Here is a 26,007-nt window from a genome sequence, read left to right as displayed (position 1 = left end):
AGTTATAAATATAATGAAAATTTCAGTAACATGTACATTATGGGAAGGTGACGATCTTTCTAATAATGAACACTTGTATTCAGTATGGTAAGGTGACGACTTTACAATGCTTACTATCACGACGAATATCATGCTAACTTGATATCTATGGAAATGTCTTGATAGTTAACATCCTTTGGAATTATTGATAGATATCATGCTGAATTGATATCTTGTATGTATCAATATTCCTTATGGATGAATCATGGTGGATATTATGCAGACTTAATATCCATGGATATGCCATGATGAGTTATGGTAGACATCATGATGTCAGTACACATACCATAACCAGGATATTTAAATATCATGCTGACTTGATATTTAATATACTCCTTGATATCACGAGTAGTGTGATATCTAAACTTGTTCATACTTGGTTAATCTTCCCTAGCTAAGAGGGAGTGTTGAAGATATTGTAGCTATGGTCAGATTACAGAGATCTATTTGTATATATATATGTGAACATATGCCTTGCATATATTCACATATATATATACAAACTGAAGCATAGAGCATACCGATGTAAGACTTGGATTAATATCTTCACATCTAAGATGAACTTGAGACATATGAATCAATATCAAATGTTAAGTGTTGGAGATGCGATTGAATTATAGTTCGATCCATGTTTGTATTGTTAACATACTAATAGTTAGTTAGTACTTACTAACTAATCAGATTCATATGATTCAGGTTAGTTAGTAACTAACCATTAAGACATACCATTTGATATTGAAGAGACACAACCGATCATGGATCGGTTCTACAATTCCTATATAGCCTCATTCGATGGAAAAATGCAATCATCGGAATTGATAAATGACTTGCATTCTTCAGCAGAGATAATCCCAGCGACTCATATTCACAAGATATAGTTCGACATTATATATTCATTTGATATTGCAGATTGATAACAATATATAAGGCATTCTATATCACAGATCGACATCATATTAAGGGCAGTTTATACTGCAGATTGAATATATATTTTCAAGTGGTGGGCATTCACTATTAGTGAATTAATCATCATATCAGACATTACTGTATACTTACCTGGGCGAGGTCTATCGGTGATCAAGGTGGACTTGAGCAATATTATATATCAAGCACTGCTTCATATTAGCCAAAGTACAGATAAGTAACTGAATCTATACTAATTGCAAATCATCTACTGCATTCTTTGATATTAGATTCTAAAGATATCTTTACATACCTGTGATTTGTCTTTCTCTACTTGAGTCTAAAGAAGTTAAAGAACTGAATTTAAAGATACTTACCTGCAAATAGAAGACTGAATTTGATTTAGTTCACATCTATCTATATCTATAATAAGTTCAATTTGCATTAACATGGTATCAGAGCCAGGTCCAGGCTAGGAGCCCCAAGCAAACGAGAGGTGTGGCTTAAGGGGGGGTGTTGGTGTTGGAAATAAGCCACACCCGGACCGACGATGGACTGGTCCAAGAGGGACCAGTCGCTCAGTGGTAGAGCAATCCAGCAGCACATGGAAGGTCCTAGGTTCGAGTCCTAGTTGGTCCATTTCTCAACATCAACAAATACTTTTTCACAAGACATACTAGTATCAATATGGTACTTATATCAAAGCAAAAAATATAGTCAAGTAGACATTTCATTAACACAAAATCCCCAAGAGAATATTGTAAAGTGTACATACATACAAAGCAAAAAATATAGTCAAGTAGACATTTCATTAACACAAAATCCCCAAGAGAATATTATACATACATACATACATGCATGCATGCATGCATTTATGCATACATACCTGCATACATACATTCATACATACATACATACATGCATACTTTTTCACAAGACATACTAGTATCAATATGGTACTTACATCAAAGCAAAAAATATAGTCAAGTAGCCATTTCATTAACACAAAATCCCCAAGAGAATATTACACATGCATGCATGCATACATGCATACATACCTGCATTCATACAATCATACATACATTCATACATACATGCATGCATACTTTTTCACAAGACATACTAGTATCAATATTGTACTTACATCAAAGCAAAAAATATAGTCAAGTAGACATTTCATTAACACAAAGTCCCCAAGAGAATATTGTAAAGTGTACATACATGCAAAGCAAAAAATATAGTGAAGTACACATTTCATTAACACAAAATCGCCAAGACAATATTATACATACATGCATACATGCATCCATACATTCATCCATGCATCCATACATGCATACATACATACATACATGCATGCATGCATGCATACATACATACATATATTATCTATAGTTTCATACATACATACATACATTATCTATAGTTATGTGTTTAGGGTCAGTTTAGCTTAGTGTGTAGGTTCACATTAGATCTCAAAAAGCTTCCCCTCTGAAATTGATGAGAGATTTACCCTCACACACTATTATGTTTTATCTTAAAAGGATAAATTAAAACACTAACATTCCTATATGAGTATTTAGGTTTAGATTAGATCTCAAGAAGCTTCCCTACTAAAATTGAAGGGAGGTTTACCCTCACACATTGTTCTATTTTGTGTTGCATTACAAAAGATAAATTAAAACGATAACACCCCTAGTCTTAAAGATAATAAATAAAAATGCTAAAACCTTCTATAGATATATTTATTGATAAAACTTTTTTATCTCAATATAAAAAAAATGTACAAATAGCATAAGGTAAGATAAAATACTAAATACTAGCATTTAATCAGATCTATTTATCTAAATACCCTTACATATGATCCACTATTCTGTTGTAATCGTGTTGTCATTGATGTCAACCGATATACAAGAATGCAACTGGCATGATAGATTGTTGGTACTACTATCATTGATGTCAACCGGTATGGGATGTCTACCAATAGAAGAGATGTTTGTGAAACACTGTCATGAAGGAGTACAAGATGAGATATCTTTGATATCACCTTGTGTTGCAGAACAACGGTAAAATAAAGAAGACAATGTCATTCAAAGGAATGATCACTTGAGTCACCGGTACACAAGTTAGTGCCTGACTTGTGTGGATGAGATGGATAGGTTATCAGTACAGTGTATCACCACCGATAACGAAAGGATGTCAACTGGTAAGTGATTTGTTGACATGGAGAAGACAAATCAACCATGTGAGTGGTTGTCAACCGGCAAGATTATGACCAATGTACAAGCACGATGAGCAAGGTGCTTGAGCTGTTGTTTGTGATGAAGAGCCTGAATGTTACCTAAATCACATCAACATCGAAGGAGAAGAATGAATAGGTCACCGGTATAATGTAAGGTTGCAGAACAACATGACTCCCACCGGATGAAGATGCAGTCACCATGAGAGGAGATGACTGACAGTGAATGTGCCCACACTGGATCACATGTGCCTGGTTGAAGACATGTTGCACAAACAGGGAAGTCACATGAGTGCATTGCAGGATGTAGATGACATAGGTGTCACTCCACCGCAAAGTGGAGCTTATCTCCTATTATGTATAATGTGCATTATAGCTCTGTGAGATAAGGTAGACGAGGCAAAGGCAGGTGTTTGAAGCTCACATCAAATCTACCGGTGAATTGAAGGAATGCCTCAAGTGCATGAAATCAGGGTTATGTACTGGACCGACAGAGAAGGCATATTTGGGATGCCAGAACAGAAAAGGAAGAGTAAAGAATTAATGAGTTTGTCATCTTGACAAATCGGCAGAGATGTTGTCCGGTCTGTTGATGAAGAAAGCAAAGTGGAGCAGCTGAAAATACAGAGAATGAAACCGGCTTGCAGATGCCTTAGATAGGGATCCACTGAAGGTTGATGACATGATGTCATCAGGATGGCTACCGGTAAGCATGAGAACCGGTACGGAAGCGAAGAGGCTAAGAGTTGTGACTCCCATCTGATGGAGATGAACATGCTATGGATAGACACATCTGGTAAACCGGTTAAGGAGTTCCACCGGAAGTTCAGCAAAAAGAAGACATGAGAAGTTAACCGGTAGAATGTGAGATATCGGCAGGGTTAGTAAACTGACAGAAAAGAGGAACCCGTAGAGTGTTTGGTCGATGATCCTATCTAGACCGACATGGAGATCCAAGCTGGTAGTTGGTCGATGTGGATGCCAAGTAGAAATGAAATGGCAAGCTCGCAGAGGTCGGTGAAGTGTCGTGTAGGGATAGGTATTTCTACATGTGTGCATTTAATAAGGATCCTGTGATTTGTGAATCGGATCAGAGGAGTGTGGCTCGAGGAAGAATAAACGATAGAGAAAAATCAGGTAGTTGTTGCTGCCTGATCGAAGTAAGGAAGCAGGATTGGTTGAGGACATCAAGAAGGAAACAACAGAAGTATTAATGGCGTTTTGACAGATGCAGGTTGAGATACAGGGCCGTGTTTTCTATATTTGGAAAACATGTATTGGAAGTCGCAACAATGGCGGTGATGAGCAAACAGTTGTTTGGGCGATCAGATTGGATAGGATCTGATTGGGTTTGGTTTGCCTCGAGGTTGATGAGGAAACCCTAACCGCCCATGTTTTTGAATTGGCTTTTGGCAGGAAAACCAGGTTATAAATAGGGAAGCCAAAATCATTGAAGGTTGCTACTGAATGGAAGAGGATAGAGTTGTTGTAAAGTGATTGAGTGTTGCAGATCAGCCTAAGTGGAAAAATAGAAGAAGAAGAGTGAACCGGTATGGTTTGAGCAACCAGTATAGCAGCTAGAGTACATCTAAGGAGATAACCGGTGGGTGCTTGTACTGGCAGGAAGACAGTTGAGAGGACTGAAGAGAAGAGCAGTGAGGAGGAGATCTAGCAGAGCAGAAGAAGAGTAGAGGTGAACCGGTAGAGTTTACCGGCAATGCAGCAGCAGATGAGAGCAGCAAAAGAGTGAACTGGTGTAGCAGAGAAGGTGTCTCATAGGCAAAGTGAGGTATATGAAATGGTTACAAGATTCACTTGTAACAGTATGATTAATTTTGTATTTAAAGTTATCATTGAGATCACTGAGTTGTAGCTCAGTGCAGGGGTTGTAGCTCCTTTGGGTTGTAGCCCATAAATCAGTTAGGAGTTGGTGCTCCTTGGGTTGGTGCCCTAAATTAGGGGTTGTAGCTACTTTGGGTTGTAGCCCATAAACAAGTCAAGGGTTGTAGCTCCTTGGGTTGGTCCCCTAAACATTGTAATAGAGATTCATTGTGAGGTTGGATTGGAGCAGTAGTCTCTAGCAGCATTGCTCACCGAGGTTTTTCCCATCTTGGGTTTTCCTCGTACATACTGGCGTTATGCGATGTTCTTTTGTGTGAATGCATTTGTGTTTTGTCTCCTCACTAACCGGTAAGTTTGCATTCAGCTAGATCTACTAATCGGTATACTTTCATAGGGATAGTTAAAGGGAAAAGTTTGAGAACCACTGTCTCACCCCCCTCTCAGAGGTGCATTGTGTCTAACATAGTCATGATTTGTTTCTAGTGATATTAAAAAGATGTGAATTCTTGCAGATTTGAGGTTTTCTGGACACTATTTTTTTCCCTTTATGATTGGTTGTGTACCTCTCCTATAGTCACAAAGCTCAACAAATCTCGAGAGATATAAGGAAATTTATTATATGAATTTGAATTTTCTCAACCTCCACAATGAAGTGCATTCGTTCTTGGCATTATTACAATATATTAGATTTCTTATTTGAATTTTAAGATGACAAAACCAGTTAAGACCCATACAATTCATCAAAGCATCTAAGGCAAACCATATATAGATTGACTATAAACAAATGAAAGAGAATTTGAACTTAGATCTAATCTAAACTTTTACTTCCATTACAAAGGCTTTTCTTCTTCTGCTCGTAAATCTGATCAAACTTGTTAGCATCACTCTTCATGATGAGTCCCTAAATGATCTTACATCCATTCAAACCAAATATTACATGCGTTTTTATTTTATTCCAAGATTCACTATGACTTTTTTCTTTTTACCAATCCTTGTAATTGTAACATTCTTACTTCACACACAGTGTCAACACAGATACAATTTACAAACAAGACAAGCACAAACAAGTGATGGAGTACAATTTTCACATAATAGAAGACACTAAAAAAAGATGCTAGAAAAGTGGAAACCATAGGCCAAAATAGTATACGGTTATAGCAAGAAGCCAGCATTGGAAACGAAAATCAAAAGAGATAATCACAAAATAGATAGACATTGATCAACATTTGCCATTTTTCTTCCTGAAAATGTTTTCTATTCTCATTAATTTTTGATATATGCATGTAGTAAGGTTAGATGAAGGAATGACCAGGCGATTAGAATGCAATCAAATAGAAATGAGATGCTAGAAAGAACAGAAAGGAAAGCTTATAGAAAATTGTGATGTGGATTGAAACAAAGCTTTGTGGGAACAATTATAAACATAATAAATATATAAAAAGATGATTACAACCAGAATGGTATTCACATTTATACTTGTGCTCTGTAAGAGAGCTAAGTGTTCATTTAATAGTAACATCCACTCATTTAAAGAAATTGTGTGATTAGCATAACCATCAAGTTTCTAACATACGCTCTGAATTCTTGTCTATGATTCCTAAATTATCTTTCGCAATTTTATTGCAATTTGATGCTTTGAAATTCAAATTTCCAAACCATCCTAGTCACCTTTCACATGCACAATGAAATTTAGTAAGCCCTTAATAATGTATTTGTTAAATGGCATTAGTCTTGTCCATGTATTATCTACATATATACCTATACAACAGATGCATTGAATGGATTCACCTCAAGTGATGCTACTAATTGACAAGATATAAACCAACAATATATTTGAGTAATTTGACAATATACTTAATCATTTAATGGAAATACATATTTTTTGCATAATTAGCAAAAGAAGTAGGTCTTAACACACCTATTTTCAACAGTTTCTTGGAAAAACTTTACAACATCTTCTGCATTATGGGCTGCAAATGACCAACAATGTTCACCTGCGATGACATCATGAAGTGGTACACAACATAAAAATTTAAAAATGTGCATGATAAAAATGAAGAATGAATTTTCCATTTATTACTAGTGCTTACTTCACCAAATGGAAACTTTAGATGCAAAATATTAACCCAAATTTTGGAAGAAATAAAAAGTACATAGTTCTCTTCACAATTTTTTAATTTAATTTAATTTAATTGCATCTAAACAACTAAATAAAAAGGAATAAACTAGCATCAATTTAAGAAAGATTACGACACGCACCAACAAAAAGGTAAATTATTCTTACCCAAAGCAAGGCATGAATTTAGATTATCTTGAGGAAGTAAAATTTCTAGTTGTCCCTTCAAAGGCTTGACAATCTCATAAAGTAGTTGATGTCGCTCATGCAAGCCTTGGTGGATCACACTAGAATCTCCCACATATAGAATATCAAAAGCCATGTCTGGTATGATAAGTCAAGGCTTGAATGAAAAATAATTATCATAACATTGAATTCTCAACTCCATTTATTGACAACATTTCATCTATACAAAATCATTGCATTATGTAAACCACGGATAAATTTATATATTTTGGGTATTCCTGTAGAATAAAAAATATTCTCAGAAATTTCTTGAAGCAATAAAACATCAATCAAGCTTTAATGTTTATGTACCAAAGTGCTGACCCGGAAAAAAGAATAGTCAAACCTCCAATCAGCAACTTCTTTTTCTTTCCCTTACGGTTGTTTTACATTCCCTAGCACAGTATGGCACTCTTAACTTGTACAGCAACCTCTAAACAATGCTGCAACTTCTCTTTCTGCTGCTGCACTAGGCTTGAGGAAGTCTCAAAGGGCCTGTGACAGTCTTCTTTAAGGCTTTAACCTTTTGAAATACATATCAACCACCATAGGGAATTTGTAGGATGTACTACCCCTCCCTTAATGATCTTAGGAAATCAGGTGGTACGGCTGGGCCAGAAACTCAGCTAATAAACAAAAATATTTTAATCTTTAAATACTCTCCACAGGCACACACAGAACTATTAATAATTTTTGTTTCCCTTGCATAGACCATTCATGAAGTTTCTGATATGCCTTACACTGGCACACATAATAGACACAAATTTATATTTTTCTGCAAAAACTTTAAAAAATTGTAGTTGCAAACTTGCCAAACTCAGGTAAGATAAATCAATTTGTTGCAAGCCCTTATTTGCGAACATCACCACCGAAACCAATCTTTGTTTGACTGTTTTCATCCTACAGCAGTACAAATCTGCTCAACTCCACAACCAGGATTTCAATAAATTTGATAAAATATGAAATACTCAAAACGAATCAAATGAATCTCTTCAACCTCTATTTATAACCCTCTATGGAACTTCACAGAAATTATAATGTAAAAATCATTTTTAAAATAATAATCCTTTTTGCAACGTTAAAGTGACTATTTTATTATTTAATTCTCCCAACACTTTAGTCACTTAAAATTCACCTTTATAAATAATTAATATAAGTTGTTTGTTAATTCACCTTTTGACAACTTAAATAATTATTTAATATGTTAATTATTTTTCTGCACATCTACCCAAAGTTGCAGAAAATACAAATGTCCGAAGGCGACTTCTGAATGTGCCAACCTACTCAAAAGCTCATTGCTGATCCGACATAATAAAAATTGATATTTTCAAAAAATAGAATGTTCCTCCACAAAGTTTGGAATGCACTTGGAATGACAAAATTGACCCCAAAGAGAATCAACAGACTTATCTTGATTCCTTGAACACAACATCATTAATTGAACTCCATTTTGAAACAGATGGCACTCTCCAACAAAGATGGACTTTTCAAAGATATTGGAATGACCAAAAATACGGACTTCACAATGTCAGTTGTAAAAGTACTTTTTTTAATTGTTTTGACCTTTTCCCATTTAAATCCCAAGTAATTGAATTCTATTTATACTTTTGATTTTCCAAGTCAATCCCTATCTTAAGTAATGCTCCCATGACTATAACAACATTTGCAAGCTTGTCTAAACTACAAATGCAAGGCTATACATAGAGCTAGTGATATTAGGCTGAGTGATACAAGCTCCTCTCTACAATACTTCCAGACACCATATTGTGAATTTTGTTTATGATGCCATTGATATCATAATCCATAAGTTTTGTACCCCTAAAACACTTGAGAACATTTATATATTTAAAAATGATGTGTCCTTCAATTCAAATCTTCTTTTGTAATCATTTGATCAATGTATAGTTGTGTATTCTAATTGATAAGTTTATTATGTCTTTAAAATTGATTTGTTAAAAGGGCGCATACTAAAAGCTTTAAATCCTTAAAAAAGAATTTATATTTCATATCTTTTCAATCAGCCAAGTTTGAGTGCCAAGTCCAAGTCCAAGTCGAAAATCACCCTGTCAAGTCCAATTCTTGTAATTGTATTTCAATTGCATAGGTAGATATGCTTGTAAACAAAACACATTATCCAAGAATGGACTTCTGATGTGTAGTGACTATTGGATTTACTTCACAATGCCTTTGACTAACACAACTATCTAGGGCTACCTTCAAATATATATGGGTAGGGAAGGCATCAATCAACACAATATAAATCAGTCCTCTTATATAATATCTATACTAAGTTGGATGCTGGAATGTGTATTTGCATTCTTCGCCAGTTTCTTTTTCTTTAGGATTCTATTTTATTTCAGAAAAAAAAAAGGAAGAATGCATGTATATCCATAATAGATCTATTCTATAGAAACGAAAAGTTTGACCTTGAAATAGCAACTCAGGTCCCATGAATGCATTAGTATAACATTTTGCTCTTGGCAACGGAATAGGATACAGCAAAGCTGTCACATAAACAAATGAAACAATTAAACACAAATTTTTTGGTAATATTGGGGCTCCAATGCCAGAATCCATATCAAGTAAAAATCAACAAGGTTTTATATTCTCTTAAGAGAAAATCATACCTGTTGATTGGTTTCTACTCCATCCCTAGCGGCCTTTGCTGTCCAATATAAGGTTAAAATAATATTAAAGAAAACCCAATCAACAAAGTGATTAAACCACCAAAAATGAGATGCAAAGATATTAGAAAATGTTTTCTGACCTATTTCTTGGTTTGCTCCAAAGTCTGCAAACCGATTGCTACCCTTATCCCAAACTAGCATTTCACCATCAAGTATACATCTTAAAAACATCAACCCGTATGAAGATCAATATCTTTATCCAAAGTTCAAAACACAAGTATATTTTTTAACATTTAAATCTTGAAATCAATATTTTTTTAACGCCTAAATGTTGAAATCGTCAAGAGTTGCTAGAAAAAGAGAACATCTGCTGATGTTCTTCTGATGTTGTGGCCTGATGATTCTCACAAGCAGTTTGATGACTGAATTTCACGCATTCAAGCCTTTTTATAGGGACTGTTTCTTAATAAAAAAAACTGAGCTTCCAAATATAGAACTAAGTGAATATCTTTACTTTTCATGCAAAACAAAGAAGATATTGAATGGGTTTCAAAGTCTAAACAGGATAATTATTATCCTAAACAGACAACGTATGCTACATAAACAAATAATGGTTCAAATGACAATAATAAAAATAGAATAACACCGATATCTAGCCATGTTCCTTTCCTTATGAATTTCTTACATGACAAATAATTCATTTGTCCTGTTATTCTCTAGATAATCAACTAAGAATGCCACAAAGAAATATCTTTCCCACATATGACTATCTACTTCCAGGTTAGCCAAGTTGATCCCCATGGTGGCTTATTGAAATGAGTATATGCATGTGAAACACAAATGCAGAATACATTATTGATTGCCAAGCACAAACTCCAATTCAGAGCGACAAGTGTTGTTAATATGAAAACTAATTAAGGCAATAAGCATTCAATATTTACATCGTTAAGAAAAAGAAAATTGGGAAGTTCTTAAATTACTTGTCCACTTGAACATTTTGGAGGATTACACTTGACATTGCAGCTTCATACTCTTTGTGATCAAAAAAGTTCCTGCATAGACATCAAAATATTCAGAATGATGATAAACAATTTCTCCAAAGTTAACATGAAGGTAAGAATTTTGTACGATAAGACTATGTGGAACAAGACATAGTATCCTTCAATCCTTTACCAAGCAAATAAGAATAGTTGCTAATACACAAAATATCAAACTAGTGAAAATCAAAGAACATAGAATTCTTGAAAAAAGTAGGCATTTCTAAATACTTTCTCAACCTTTGGCATGGCCAAATGTCATGTCCCCTTATTAAAAATGAAGGATTAGTTGAAGACCTATAGCCTATGTCCATTCCCAATAGACTAAAAGATAAAATAATGGAAATTATTTCATAATAGCTTTATAGTTTTTGCAACAATCATCTTCCCAAAAAGGGCAATTTAGATATTATTGATGACTCTCTAAATGAGCGTTACTAAAACAGATTTTGTCACTCTTTTATATATAAGACTCGCCCAAGAATAGTGACAAAACTACTAACAGTTGAATAATTTGCAATCAAAAAAACAACCTTTCTCTGCGTTTCAAGGGGGCAGCTCCCTTTTTACATAAAACTTGAAATAAATGGGGTAGGCATTTTCCAGTTCAAATATATAAAATTAAAAGTGAGCATAAAGTCGCACGAGCAAACTATCTACTTGCAGAAAACTTGAACTAAAGATTTTAAATCATCATCAAAGTTTTTTAACACAAGGAAAAGACCACTTAAATGATAAGCCAATAGATAAAGTCAAAGTTACTAATATCACACAGGATAATAAAAGGTTAATTCAAAAATTGAACAATTGCACATTCAACATAGGAACAACACGCAACTCCAAAAAACGTGACCCACAGTTCACGAAATTTCTCTGTTCATCTTTAAAAACAGAGCTCAAGTCTCTTTGTAATAACCACCTTGGTATTGTTAGCCAAATTTTTTCACAGTTGTCCATGCAGGCATTTCATCAAACACTTTGCATGAATTAACATTTCAACATATTGTCACAAATAGTCACCATAAAATTATATTTCTTAATATCAGCAGCAGGGAACAACTCATTGTAACAAATTACTGAATTTATGTGCATTCCACAATTGATGAAAATATAATTTTCTATTATCGGCAACAACACACAGAAGTTCATTTCAAAGTTGATAACATTAAAACAAATGATAATGATATAATTTTCCAAGTGCTAACCTCTATTGTATATAACAATTGGCATTTCTTTCAGCCAAACAGCAACCAACAATATGCAGCTCTAATTAATTGACTTGTATGGCATTCTAGATGGAGTGGCTCATATATGAATTTACAGCAGTTCGTCCTTGTTGACTGCTAACTTTAACAACTTCTGCTCCCCTTTAACAATCTTAATGATTGAATGATTTCATTGGTATAACTTAATCAGCTGTTTCCTATTATATTTCCCTCAATTTGTGCCATCTGCATATTATTTATCCACTACAAGTAGTGATTTCTTCCTATGCGAGTATTATAATCTCCTTATACTATGGTGGCTATTACTTGAAATATTATACTCTTATTAAGCTTCACTTTGAATGGGTGAACAAAGATTGCATAACCACATTCTTTTTAGGAAGTGGTGGCTAAGCAGCAAAGCCATCACAATTCTTCGAGCTGTCCGCAATCATTAAAGCTCCATTTTTTACCTTTAACTATCTTCTCCAATGATGGAAGAGCCCTAAAATGTAGATGCCCAAGTCTTCTATGCCATAGTTCACTGGAACTAGAAGAATCATGTAGAAGAGCTTGAACAAGATGAGTGGAGAGCTTATACAAACTCTCATGACGATTCCCAATCACACAAGCAATCTTGATGCTAGAGTTCTTTGGCCATGCAAGAACTCTACCTTCTCAAAATGCAACTTGATAACCCTTATCCTCCAAGGCTGAAATAGACACAAGATTTCTCTTGATTCCTGGCAGGAATAAAACATCACTTAGGTGAAGAGAGATTCCAGATTCTAAGTTGAGTGATCTAGCACCAAATCCCCTTACTGAATAGCGTGCATCATCTCCAATGATTACTTGGAGAGACTCCACCAAATCTGAGATATTCAAGCAGTCACCGGCTAGGAGGGACCTCAAAGAGATCAGTCCAAAATGGTCAGCAAGAGTAAACACAACGGAAACACTAGAACATGATGGAGGCAATGTAGAACAGATTCAATTAGATCATGAAAACTTTTTACAACCAACCGGTAACAACCGGGTTACAGAAACCGACTCACAGGCCTGCTAAAACATGCTCAAAATACAAAACAGGTCACAACTGGGACCTCAAATCTTAAGATCTATCTTCTATGCTCAATCTAACTTCTTGGTTACATTCTAATGCACTATTACAATGATTTATACAATCCAAGGGGATCCGGTCGGCCCAAAAAGGGATCAAAACCCGAAGAACAAGACCTAACGTGCAAAACCAACAAGGTCGGCCTCCACCAAAGAAATTGCTCTGGAAAATCCAAAGGATGAAGTGTAGATCACGAGAAAAGGTCGACCACACACCAACGAACATCGCAATCAACGCTCAGGGCTCTGCAAGTTATGGAAGGGATTCGGTAGATCACAAATGCAAATAGGTCCAGGCAACCGGTAATAGAAAATTGTCTCAGAAACCAGTAGCGATAATGTAATGTCCCCAATTTTTAGCCGCTAGGCTAATAGGAGTTATAAGGAGAAATTAATTAAATTCATTTCTTATAAAGTCATTAAAATAAATTGTTTATGTAAATGTGACTTTATATTTAATTAATTTAATTATAAGTGACTAAAGTATAAAAAAAAATATTAATTATTAGTCACTTAATTAAAAATAAATATATTGTACCTACCCCCTTCTAGAAGCCTCTCATGATGCGTTATGAAAAAAGATAAATAGAAGAGCGTAAGTGTTTGAAGGAAACTTGGATTATGATTTGATAATTGAATTGGTTTTGTAGGACCAAGTGGTGTCTGCAGATTAAGGGTCTTTGGGAACAAAAACTCCCATTGATCACATAACTGAGAGAGTGAAAGATCTCTCAAGGGGTTGCTTAGAGAATGAGGAGCACTCCGCTTCTCATATAGAGCTAATTGGAGATTCATACCAGTTTTTCAGTTTGGAGATTGCTTCAGATTTATTTGTGCCATGATTTGCCATGAAGACATGTTTGATGCAAGATATCATTGATTGACTTCAGCATTATTGTTCATTGAGGAGGGGCGATATCATTATGGAGGTTTGAGGATGAAATCGAAGTGTTTTACAGGCATACATCTGAACAGTGCAGACATTCCCCAACCCCCGATTTTGCTTGTTACTCTTAATTGATGCACATAAACTCATGTTAGAAGGCAATGATTCCTATTAAGGAGCAAGGTGATTCATGTGGGATTAATTTGAATGAGTTTTGGTGTCCATAGAACCACGATCCAGTGATCAGACCTAGACGGACCTGTGCACAAGGGAGATGTAATGTCCCTACTAGTTAGAGACCACTGTCCTGTAAAACAAATTGTTAGAGATACAACAAATATACATATATATAGCTAATCTAATTTGCAATTAAACTTGAATTACTTAATTAATGCTAATCTCAATTCTTATTTAATAAAAAGGATACAAGTACAGTACTGGGGCATGTCCTTAGGCGGTTGTGAAACTCGCCTTCTTGGAACCCATCTTGGTTCCAAGCCATCAAGGAAATTGAAGGTTAATTCGATTCCTGTCTTGGATGTAATTTCTTACACCCAAGCCATCCAGGAAATCAAAGGTTAATTCGATTCCTGTCTTGGGTGTAATTTCTTACACCCAAGCCATCCAAGGAATGACCATATGTCAATTCCTTGCCTTGGATGATGCATCTCATCATCCAAGTCTACCAGAGGGGACCGGCGAGATCCGTCTCTTCTTGGATGAACTTAGTCAACCAAGCCATATATATGCATATAGACATTCAGTATATACTGCCTACCAAGGATTATCATAATCCCTCCATTAGGCTAAGGGAGTTTCCTCCCTGAGCCTCCATCATATAATCACATTTATATTACATTTTCATAATTGATTACTACTTTCCATTCACATTTACATATTCCTAACTCGACATGTAATCCATAACATAAATTCAAAAAATGTCCATTATCAAATATTCACATTTATTAATTTATATTCCTAACTATTCATTGATATGTATTTCTTAACATATGTCTATACATATTCATTAACATCTGAAAGTCATTCATTAACATATGTATTAAACTATTCATTACTATATTCATATATGTATTAGACTGTTCATTACTATATTCATTAATATATGTATTAAACTGTTCATTACTATATTCATTAATATATGTATTAAAGTATTCATTATTCATCAACATATGTAATATCATGTTCATTATATATATTTATTAACGTATATAAAAAAAAAATTCATACAAACTTACCTGTAACCTGTTGTCGTAGCTTCTTGACCTTCCTTTCTTACCACACAGTAGCCCTTCTATCCTCTTCCCTACCCTCTGGTCTTGTGGTTGTATGGGTTTTATACCCGTGGAGGGGGATAGACATGACCCTCCACGGGGTCCCTTCCATGGGAAGGGGTGTGACGGGACGCAGCCTAAGCTGCGGCTACCGTCACATCACTTCCCTTCCGAGGGAAAGGGTGTGACGGTAGTCGCAGCCTATGCTGCGGCTTCCATCCCACCACTTCCAATTGGGGGGGGCGCTCCACGTGACCTTCCCGTAATCCATTACCTATTTTAATATATTTAAATATATCTACGTAATTTTTCCCGTTAAAATATAATAATTTATTCCCCCCTCTAATATATATAAATATATTAATGTACTTCCCCATCTTAAAATATAATAGTTTATTCCTTGTAAATAATATATTAATATTATTTAATATTTTAATTCCATCATTTTGATAATTGTCTTAAATCATTTTAATTCCATAATATATTAATACATTACATCATTTTAATAATTGTCTTTTAATTTATTATATCATTATAAGGCTTACATCGGGTAGTGAGGTAGGGTTATCACAGTCCCTCCGTCTCAAATTTGCTTGTCCTCAAGCATTTTTAGATCTTCCTCTTTTCCCAAGTAGCATCCTCATTTGGAAGATTCATCCATTTTATCAGGTATTCGGTAATGGTCCAGTTCCTGAGCTCTTTTTTCCGCGTATCCAGAATGATCTCCGAGTACAATGTGAGTTTCCCTTCGTCATCTAGGGGGGCTCGTTCACTGCATGGAACCAAGTGTTGTCCGAGAACCTTCTTAAGTCGGGAGACATGGAACACATTATGTATTTTAGTGCTTTTGGGAAGTTCGATCTCATAAGCTACTTCTCCAATCCTTCGAATTACCTTGTAGGGTCCATAGAACCGAGGTTTCAATTTTTCAGCCCCATTCTTCTTGAGGGAAGATTGTTTATATGGTTGTAGTCTTAGAAACACCAGATCTCCTGTCTCGAATGTCTGTTATGTATGCTTCCTGTCTGCATAGATCTTTTGTTGATTTTGGACTTGTTGTAAATTCTCTTTCAAGGTCTTCATGATGTCCCTACTCTGTTGAACAAAGTCTTGTGCTATTGGTACCTTGCTTTCTTGGGTTATTAGTTCCCCAAAGCTTGTGGCCTCATAGCCGTACAAGGCTTGGAAAGGACTCATCCCTATTGACATGTGGTGTGTCGTGTTGTGAGAATGTTCTCCTAAGTGTAACCACTTAACCCAAGTAGTTTGTTGCCCTGTAACATAATTCCTTAGGTAGCCCTCTATCCATTTGTTCACTATTTCAGTTTGCCCATCGGTTTGAGGATGGTAACTGGTACTAGGGTTCAAGACTGTTCCTGCCATTCTGAAGAGTTCCTGCCAAAATTGGCTAATAAACTTGCTATCTCTATCACTGACAATATTCAAAGGGAGCCTGTGGAGTCTGAAAATTTCCCTAAAGAATAGATCTGCTATTTGGTAGGCTTTGTATTCTGTGGAGACTGCAAGGAAATGGACATACTTCGTGAGTCTGTCTACCACCACAAAAATGCTATCCTTCCCTTGTGTCCTTGGCAATCCAATTATGAAATCCATGGAAATACTCTCCCACTTTTGATTAGGAATAGGTAATGGTTGGAGCAACCCAGCGGGGTGGGTGAGTGCAGTTTTATTGCGCTGACATGTTAGGCACTCTTGTACATATTTTTGGATATCTCTTTTTTGGTCTTTCCATGCATACCTTTCCCTAATGTGTTTATAAGTTTTATAGTATCCTGGGTGTCCTCCTAGGGGGTTATCATGGAATTCATTGAGGATTTTGCTTTTGAATCTGGTTTCAGGGGTCAAGTATACCCTTCCTTTATACAAGATGAGATTTCCTTTAACTTTAAAATCTTCATTTGGAAGATTTCCCTCCAAGATTTTCTTTGCTTGTGGATCTTGGTCATATTCATTAAGGATTTCTTCCTTCCAGTCTTTTGAAATGCTGGTAATGGTATTGAGATGGGCCCTTCGAGACAATGCATCTACTGCCCCGTTATTCACCCCTTTTACATATTCTATATCAAAGTCATAGGCTTGTATTTTGCTCACCCATTTTTGTTGCCTATCATTAAGATCCTTTTGGCTCAAGAAGAAGCGTAGACTGTTATGATCGGTTTTCACACCAAACTTCCCACAGACAAGGTATTGGCGAAATTTGGCCAAGGCGTGCATTATGGCTAGCATTTCTTTGTCATAGATAGAGTAGTGTCTTTCTGCGTCGGTAAGTTTACGGCTCTCAAAAGCTATGGGATGTTTCTTTTGCATGAGTACTGCCCCAATTCCCTCCACGGATGCATCACATTGTAGTTCAAAGGGTATAGAGAAGTCTGGGATGGCTAATACTGGACAAGTGTTCATGGTTCTTTTAAGTTGCTCAAAGGCCTATTGGGCCTGGTCATTCCACGCGAAAGCCCCTTTCTTAGTTAGATCGGTAAGGGGTGCTGCAATCTTGGAAAAACCTTTTACAAAATGTCTATAGTAGTTGCATAGCCCCACAAATCCCCTTAATTGTGTTAAGGTTCTAGGGGTGGGCCATTCCTTGATGGCTTTGATCTTTTCTTCATCCACACTTACTCCCGCCTCACTAATTTTGTGTCCTGGGTAGATGATTTCCTTCATCCCAAATTCGCATTTGGAGACTTTGGCATATAATGATTTAGACTCAAGAATATTTAATACCTCCTCAATGTGTTGGAGATGTTCTTCCCATGTCTTGCTGTAAATAAGTATATCATCAAAGAATATCAGAAGAAATTTCCTCAACTGTTGCCTGAACGTATGATTCATGCATGACTGAAAGGTGGTTGGGGCGTTAGTGACTCCAAATGGGAGGACCAAGAACTCGAAATGCCCATAGTGACATTTGAATGCTGTTTTGGGAATATCTTCTTCCCTCATTCTAATTTGATGGTAACCTGACCTTAGATCAATTTTAGAGAAATATCTTGCTCCGTGTATCTCGTCCATTAGTTCATCAATTCTCGGAATGGGGTATTTGTTTTTTATAGTCTTTTTATTCAAGGCCCGGTAATCTAGACACATTCTCATCATCCCATCTCTCTTCTTGACCAATACCACTGATGAAGCAAAGGGACTGCTGCTTGGTTGGATGTGTCCCATTTCTAATAACTCTTTTATGGTCTTTTCAATCTCCTCTTTGAATTTGTGGGGGTGGCGGTAAGGAGTGGTAATGACAAGTTTTGCTCCTTCTTCTAATTCAATAGTGTTGAAATCCCCTTTTTGGTAGTAAACCTGGGGGAATGTCTTGGAAGACCTTTTTGTGTCTCGTGAGGATGGGTTGTATCTCACTATGAACGATTTGACCTTCGCTCGGAGATTTATCCAAGACCATACATTGGGCGACCCACTCTACTTGATCATGCCTAAGGATTTTCTCCATTTTATTACATGATACTATCTTTGGAGAGCCATCGGGAATCCCTTTTAATGTTATTTCTCTTCCTTCATGTTGGAAGCATATTTCCCGATTTGGACTATCCATGGTGAACCGTCCCAATGAGTTTATCCATGGCATCCCCAAAATGATGTCATTTTCTAGGTTCACCACAAAGAAGTTCCTCTTAATTGTATGCCCCCCCAAGGTGACTTCCAATTGAGGTATAATTTTAGTGCACCTGTCTATGACTCCGTTGCCCATGATCACTTCAAACCCTCCAAACTCGAGTTTTTTACCTTCTCTTTGTTGCTAAGTGTTTGCTAATGAAATCATGTGAGGCTCCTGTGTCTACCAATGCGATTACTTTCTATCCTTTGATAGTCCTTTTGAGTTTGAAGCATCTATTCTCACTTCCTTGAGTGATGACTACCAAGATACTTGGTTCGTTGTTTTCAAACCTGGCCCGTTTATAGGGCCTTTCCTCATCCCGTATTTCTTCTGTGTTATTTAACTGTCCTCTTTTACATTCATGGCCCTTTCCCCATGGGGCCTTGCATTTGAAACATACCCCCTTCTCCATGAGTTCCTCTCTCTCCTTACATTGGTGATTCAAACTCCAAGGTTTCTTGCAAAAGCGGCAGGGCCTCTCCAGGCGGTCCCTCTGGGGTCCCTCATTCCTATGTGGTGTTTTGGTGGAGGAGTTCTTGGGAGTACTAAAATCGACCATCCTAGGTTTCTTAATGGCCTCTACTAAATTCTGTGGTTCCAAGGGTATTACAAAAATTTTAATGGATTCTTTCAAGCCTTCTAAAACATGTAAGTCTTCTTTGGGATAGGTCGGGGACCATTACTGATAGGTTTTGGAATTGGTCTATATAGTCTTCAATGGTTCCTGATTGCTTAAGGTGTCTTAACTCTTGGAAGTACCATTCGGAGTCTTTCTGGTCAAACCGGCTGATGAGCTTTTGGGTAAACTCGTTATAGGTGTAGACATTTTTGTGTCCTAGGGTAATGAGACCGTTATGCCACCAATTATGGGTTGTTCCGATTAAATGGAGTATGGCAAATTTTATAGCATCTCCTTCAGTCATGGGGTTGTATGAAAGGTATGTATGTAGTTTTTCGACCCAAGCTTGGGCGATATCCTTCCCTAACCCATCAAAGCATAGTAGAGACATTTTGTTGACTTTAGCTTTGAGGTCTTTACTCATAGGTTTTCTCCTTCTCCCTTCATTAGTCTTGGACTCACAAAAGTCCCTGAAGGAAACCACCCTCTGGACTTCTGGCTCTAGTATAGCATAAATTTGGGCGATTTCTTCCACCCCAAGTGTGGCCGGTTCCTCTTCATCTCCTATATGTTCTCTCTAGGAAGAAATTCGGGGATTGTTTGTCAAGAACTTTGAGGAGATCGTTCGTTACCGGCGTGATTAGAGTGTTTTTCTCTTCTAAGGTTTGGAATATCTCTATTGTTGCTATTTGTACTTTGGAGGATCAATTGGCTCATTCTTTCGAATTCCTCATTGGTTTGCTCCATGAACGTCTGAAGTTGTTTGGCTAATTGATCGACCATTGCTTTCGCGCTTTTCTTTCTCTAATATGTGATAATAAACTAAGAATCCTTCCCACAGGTTGGCAGGATTATGCTTTGATACCACTGTAATGTCCCTACTAGTTAGAGACCACTATCCTGTAAAACAGATTGTTAGAGATACAACAAATATACATATATATAGCTAATCTAATTTGCAATAAAACTTGAATTACTTAATTAATGCTAATCTCAATTTTTATTTAATAAAAAGGATACAAGTGCAGTACAAACTGATATTAAATTTACAATCACGCTAGGATCATATTTCACGGTCTGTGTTAATATATAAACATTGCAATCTAACAATAAACAGTAACCTTGATGCCACCGATTAGTTATCGGGCTTCATTGTTAATGCCACCAATTAGTTATCGGACTTCCTTGTTACGCATTGACACCGATTAATATCGGCGTTAGATTGGTTACGTATTGCAAATGAAAAGGCACAATCAAGTGGCATCTTGATCGGCCATGTCTAATAGACATGTCCAATCAAGGTGTCAAACATGTCCAATCAAGGTGTCACTTGATCGTCCCTATTTTTTTATATATACCGATCAAGGATAAATGGAGAAGACATTGAAATTATTAATTCTCTATCTCCACCGGCAATACACAGAATACAATTAATCACCAGAACAATTATATTGTGATAAACATTTACATTGAAATACAACAACATTATATATATACCTTGATCATTGAATTGGAATTTGATAAACATTTACATGGTATCAGAGCACTGGTAGATCGAACCTGCGGCTTTCAAATTTGTGAAAAATTCCAGTGAAGAATATATCTAACATCGCATTTCTCCAAATGGCCAGCACTATCAGATTTGAGGATAGGCTTGAAGGAGGTGACAATTTCTCAGCATGGAAGTTCAAAATTAAGATGATTCTAAGAGAGAATAAAGTTGAATCATTTGTAAAAGTTGAATCTAAAGAACCTGAGAACGAACCTGACAAAACGACATGGATCGAAGTCAATGAAAAGGCCATAAAAATCATAGTTGATGGGGTGAGGAATAATATTATGTCTATCATAAAGAAACATGAGACGGCCTACCATATGTTCAAAGCACTTGAAAATGCATTTGACATATCCAATGCAAGTAGAACCTTGGCCTTAAAAAGAGAAATAAATCATATAAGTATGATCAAAGGGGAGTCAGTCAATGCCTACTTCATGCGGATATCAGCCCTAAGGGATGAACTAGCAACACTTGGATATGAGATCCAAAGCAAAGAGTTAACACTCATTGCCCTAGATGGGTTGCCTAGTATATGGGAAACATTTGTCCAAGGTATCAGTGCAAGGGCTAAATATCCAAAATTTGAGAGGCTAAGAGCAGATTGTCTTCAAGAAGAGCCAAGGTTAAATAAGAAAGGGATCAAACAAAAGAATATAGATGAAGATCTCCAAGTCCTAAATACGAACTCCAAAAAGAAAAGCAAGAAGAAACAATTTAAGAAGAGGAAAAGTCATCAAGGCAAGAATACCTCCAAGAAGGATCTCTCCCATATTCAATGTTATAGGTGTGCAAATTCGAGCACTATGTTGCTAAATGTCCTGAAAGGGCTAAACAACAAGCTACATTTGCCAAAGCTGGAAAATCAAAGGGAGAAGATAACTCCAAGAAATATGCACTCTACTCAGCACTTTCAAACCAGGCATCAAACAAAGCTAACTCATGGTTGATCGACAGTGGCTCATCCAAACATATTACAGGGTTTAGAGAAGTGTTAGACTCCATGATAAAGGAGACTGATGAGGAAGTGACAATCAAAGATGACTCTGCACATCCAGTCAGAGGAATTGGAACCTGCACCATCAGACTGAAGTCAGGCTTATCATTACAGCTTACAGGAGTACTATATGTCCCAGGCATCAAGAGGAACCTAGTCTCCATCTCAGCACTTGAGGATAATGGGTATAGGGTGACCTTCATGGACAACAAAGTGTTGCCTTGGACAAAGAATTCGTCCATTAAGAAAGCCAAAACCATTGGTCAAAGACAAGGCTACCTGTATGAGCTGTGCACAAAGCCCAACCTAGCCCTAATCCATGAAGTTGCAGATGCTAATGAAGTTTGGCATAGAAGACTAGGGCACCTGAATTTCAGAACTTTATCATCTATGGAAAACCTTGTCACAAGTTTACCCAAGTTAAAGCAGTATCATTCAGGGGCATGCAAGGGATGTGCCCTAGGTAAAAATACCAAGGGTTCTTTTCAAAATAGTACTAGCAAAATAAGTAATGTTTTAGAATTAGTCCACTCTAATGTATGTAGACCTATGTCTGTACCCTCTTTAGGAGGATTTTTGTATTATATAATATTTGTGGATGACTACTCTAAAAGGACTTGGATCTACTTTCTGAAATGTAAGGAATCAGAAGAGATCCTTAAAAGGTTCAAATAATTTAAATCACTAACAAAAAACTCCTCAGGAAATAAAGTTAAAACCTTAAGAACTGACAATGGGGGGGAATACACCTCAGATCTGTTTAAAGATTTTTGTTAAAATGTTGGGATTAAGAGGGAGCTTACTATACCTTCTAATCCTCAACAAAATGGGGTAACTGAGAGGAAAAATAGGACAATTGTAGAAGTTGTCAAAGCTATGCTCCTTGATCAAAACCTAAATACCAATCTTTGGGCAGAAGCCACCAGCACTGCCATGTATATACAAAATAGATGTCCTCACTCCTATATTGAAGATAAAACCTCTGAGGAAGTTTTTACTAAAACAAAGCCAGATATCAGCCATCTTAGGATATTTGGGTGCCCTGTTTATATTCATGTACCTAAAGAGAAAAGGTCAAAACTAGAGCCTTCTGGAAAAAGGGGAATACTTGTTGGGTATAGTGAAACCTCCAAGGCTTACAGAATCTATATACCTGATCAAAGGCATATTGAACTTAGTAGGGATGTAATTTTTGAAGAAGACTTAGCCTTCAAAAGAGCCCAAAGTACCATGGAACTTGAAGACCATGTTCTTGCCCCTAGCATAGATGAAGATCCTGCCCCTGAGCTTCAGAGGGAGAATCTTGAGGAAAATGAAGGTGAGATTCAAAACCTACCTAGAGAAAATCTCAAGAAAAGACCACTATGGGCCACCAAAACTGTAGAAGAAGCTCAGAAGTATGCTGCCCCTTCAGGAACCTTTAGAGAAAGCAAAAGGCCTAATAAATTCACTAGCTATGTTGCCCTCATGAATGATCTTTCAAAAGCTAAACCTACCAATGTATCAGATGCACTTAAACATCAAGTATGGAAGAATGCCATGTCTGAGGAATATCAGTCCATTATGAAAAATGATGTTTGGGAGATTGTTCTTAGGCCAGCTGGAAAATCTGTGGTTTCCTCCAAATGGCTTTTCAAGATCAAACATGCTGCAGATGGCAGCATTGAGAAACACAAGGCCAGATTTTTAGCCAGAGGGTTCTCACAAAAGGAAGGAATTGATTATGAAGAAACCTTTGCACCTGTAGCCAGATACACCTCAGTAAGAGCAGTCTTAGCCATTGCAGTAGCAAAGGGATGGAAAGTACATCAGATGGATGTAAAGACAACATTCCTTAATGGAAAGATTGCAGAAGTAGTACACCTAGAGCAACCTGAAGGGTTTGAGATTCATGATGCAGAGTCTCATGTGTGTAGACTCAAGAAAGCTCTTTATGGGCTTAAACAGGCTCCAAGGGTCTGGTATGAAAGAATTGACACTTATCTCATAGGGCTAGTCTTCTCAAAGAATGATGCAAATCCAAATCTCTACTATAAGCAAGACAAAGGTGATATGCTGGCATTGATTCTATATGTTGATGATTTGCTAATCACAGGAGAAGATCACCTCATAGATCAGTGCAAGAAAGACCTTGCTAAAGAATTTGACATGAAGGACTTGGGACTCCTTCATTACTTCCTAGGATTGGAAGTATGGCAGTATTCTGATGGCATTATACTAAACCAGGCTAAGTATACCTTGGACATTTTGAAGAGATTTGGAATGTTGAACTGCAGACCTATGACTTCTCCAATGGAAACAAACCTTCATAAACTTAAGGAAGCAGCAGCAGAATCACAACCCATAGATCCTACTCTATACAGGCAAATAATTGAGTCCCTAATGTATCTGGTAAATACGAGACTAGATATCTGTTACGCAGTTAATGCTTTGAGTCAGTTTATGTGTGATCCAAAGGAGATACACCTAGTAGCAGTAAAACATATCATGAGATACCTACAAGGTACTCTAAAGCTTGGTCTCAAGTATGAGAGAGTTGATCTGAATTTATACGGATACACAGATTCAGATTGGGCTGGAAGTGTAACTGACAGGAAAAGCACCTCAGGATGTTGTTTCAGTTTAGGTTCAGCCATGATATCCTGGATCAGTAGAAAGAAGTCATCAGTAGCACAGAGTTCCACTGAGCTTGAATACATTGCAGCTTCCATGGCTGCTCGAGAGGCAGTATGGCTTAGAAAGTTGCTTGTGGGATTATTGGGTGAACCAATGAAACCTACAGTTATTCATTGTGACAACTAGAGTTGCATAAAACTTTCAGTGAATCTGGTGTTTCATGACAGATCCAAGCATATTGAGATTCCTTACCATTATGTGCGAGATATGGTAGACAAGAATGTGATCCAGTTGGAATACGTTTGTATAGGAGATCAAACATCAGATATTCTTACCAAACCACTTTCCAGAGTGAAGGTTGAGCACTTTAGAAAAGGTCTTGGTATGATTGAAAGGTAATTTGCTTTGTAATCTCTACTTATATATTAATAAGATGTTTAATGTGTAAACTTCTTTGTCGTGCTATGACTTTTATGGGATCCACACCCTATGTACATTTCTAAGAGGTGACGATCTCTCAGATAATGAACACTTGTATGAAGACATTATAAGGTGACGATCTTATAATGATCAAACCAGATATTATGTGTGATTCTTGGTATGTCATGGATGTGCCATGATTATATTGTGGTAAAGACATTTGAAAGTGTCATTGCACATACCACAATTTGGATAAAGTGAGGATTTAATTATTCTCATGCATTTATCCTTAGTATTGCTTGCTTTGCAATACTGATATCACATGCTTAGGTGATATCTTGTCATCACAAGTTAATGTGGTGAACTTTTTGCATCACGTGTTTAGGTGATACTTCATGTCACGTGCTTAGGTGATTTGACTTCTTGTATCACGTGTTTAGGTGATACTTCATGTCACGTGTTTTAGGTGATATGATCCTTTGGAGAGTGAGATTATAAAACTACATAAGGAATATTGATCAGCATCAGAAATGTGATGCTAGATATGTTGTTTGTCATTCATCTTCCTGAGTTAAGAGGGAGTGTTGATACATGATAGCTTCGGTAAGATAAATGATTGAATGAGAAATAAATGAAGTCTCT

At 36.6% G+C, this 26,007-nt stretch overlaps 1 protein-coding gene across 5 annotated transcripts in view; it reads right to left on the bottom strand.

Annotated features, from left to right (window-relative positions):
- Nucleotides 1-26,007, bottom strand: part of LOC131034286 (DNA ligase 4) — a 308,263-nt gene that overhangs the window by 113,307 nt on the left and 168,949 nt on the right. For all 5 annotated transcript variants that reach the window (XR_009103768.2, XR_009103769.2, XM_057965753.2 and 2 more), the window contains exons 7-12: nucleotides 10,972-11,043; nucleotides 10,132-10,211; nucleotides 9,992-10,029; nucleotides 9,862-9,868; nucleotides 7,308-7,463; nucleotides 6,942-7,017 (exon numbers count right to left, since the gene is read on the bottom strand). Coding sequence is in view for 3 of the 5 variants with exons in the window: in XM_057965753.2 (XP_057821736.2) it covers nucleotides 6,942-7,017; nucleotides 7,308-7,463; nucleotides 9,862-9,868; nucleotides 9,992-10,029; nucleotides 10,132-10,211; nucleotides 10,972-11,043 (429 nt within the window). In the remaining 2 variants the exon portion in view is untranslated. The remainder of the gene's footprint in view (nucleotides 1-6,941; nucleotides 7,018-7,307; nucleotides 7,464-9,861; nucleotides 9,869-9,991; nucleotides 10,030-10,131; nucleotides 10,212-10,971; nucleotides 11,044-26,007) is intronic.

This window comes from Cryptomeria japonica, chromosome 5 (assembly GCF_030272615.1).
Source record: "Cryptomeria japonica chromosome 5, Sugi_1.0, whole genome shotgun sequence".
Taxonomy (NCBI): Eukaryota; Viridiplantae; Streptophyta; class Pinopsida; order Cupressales; family Cupressaceae; genus Cryptomeria; species Cryptomeria japonica.
Note: the sequence above shows the minus strand (reverse complement) of the source record. Positions and strands in the feature narration are given on the sequence as shown.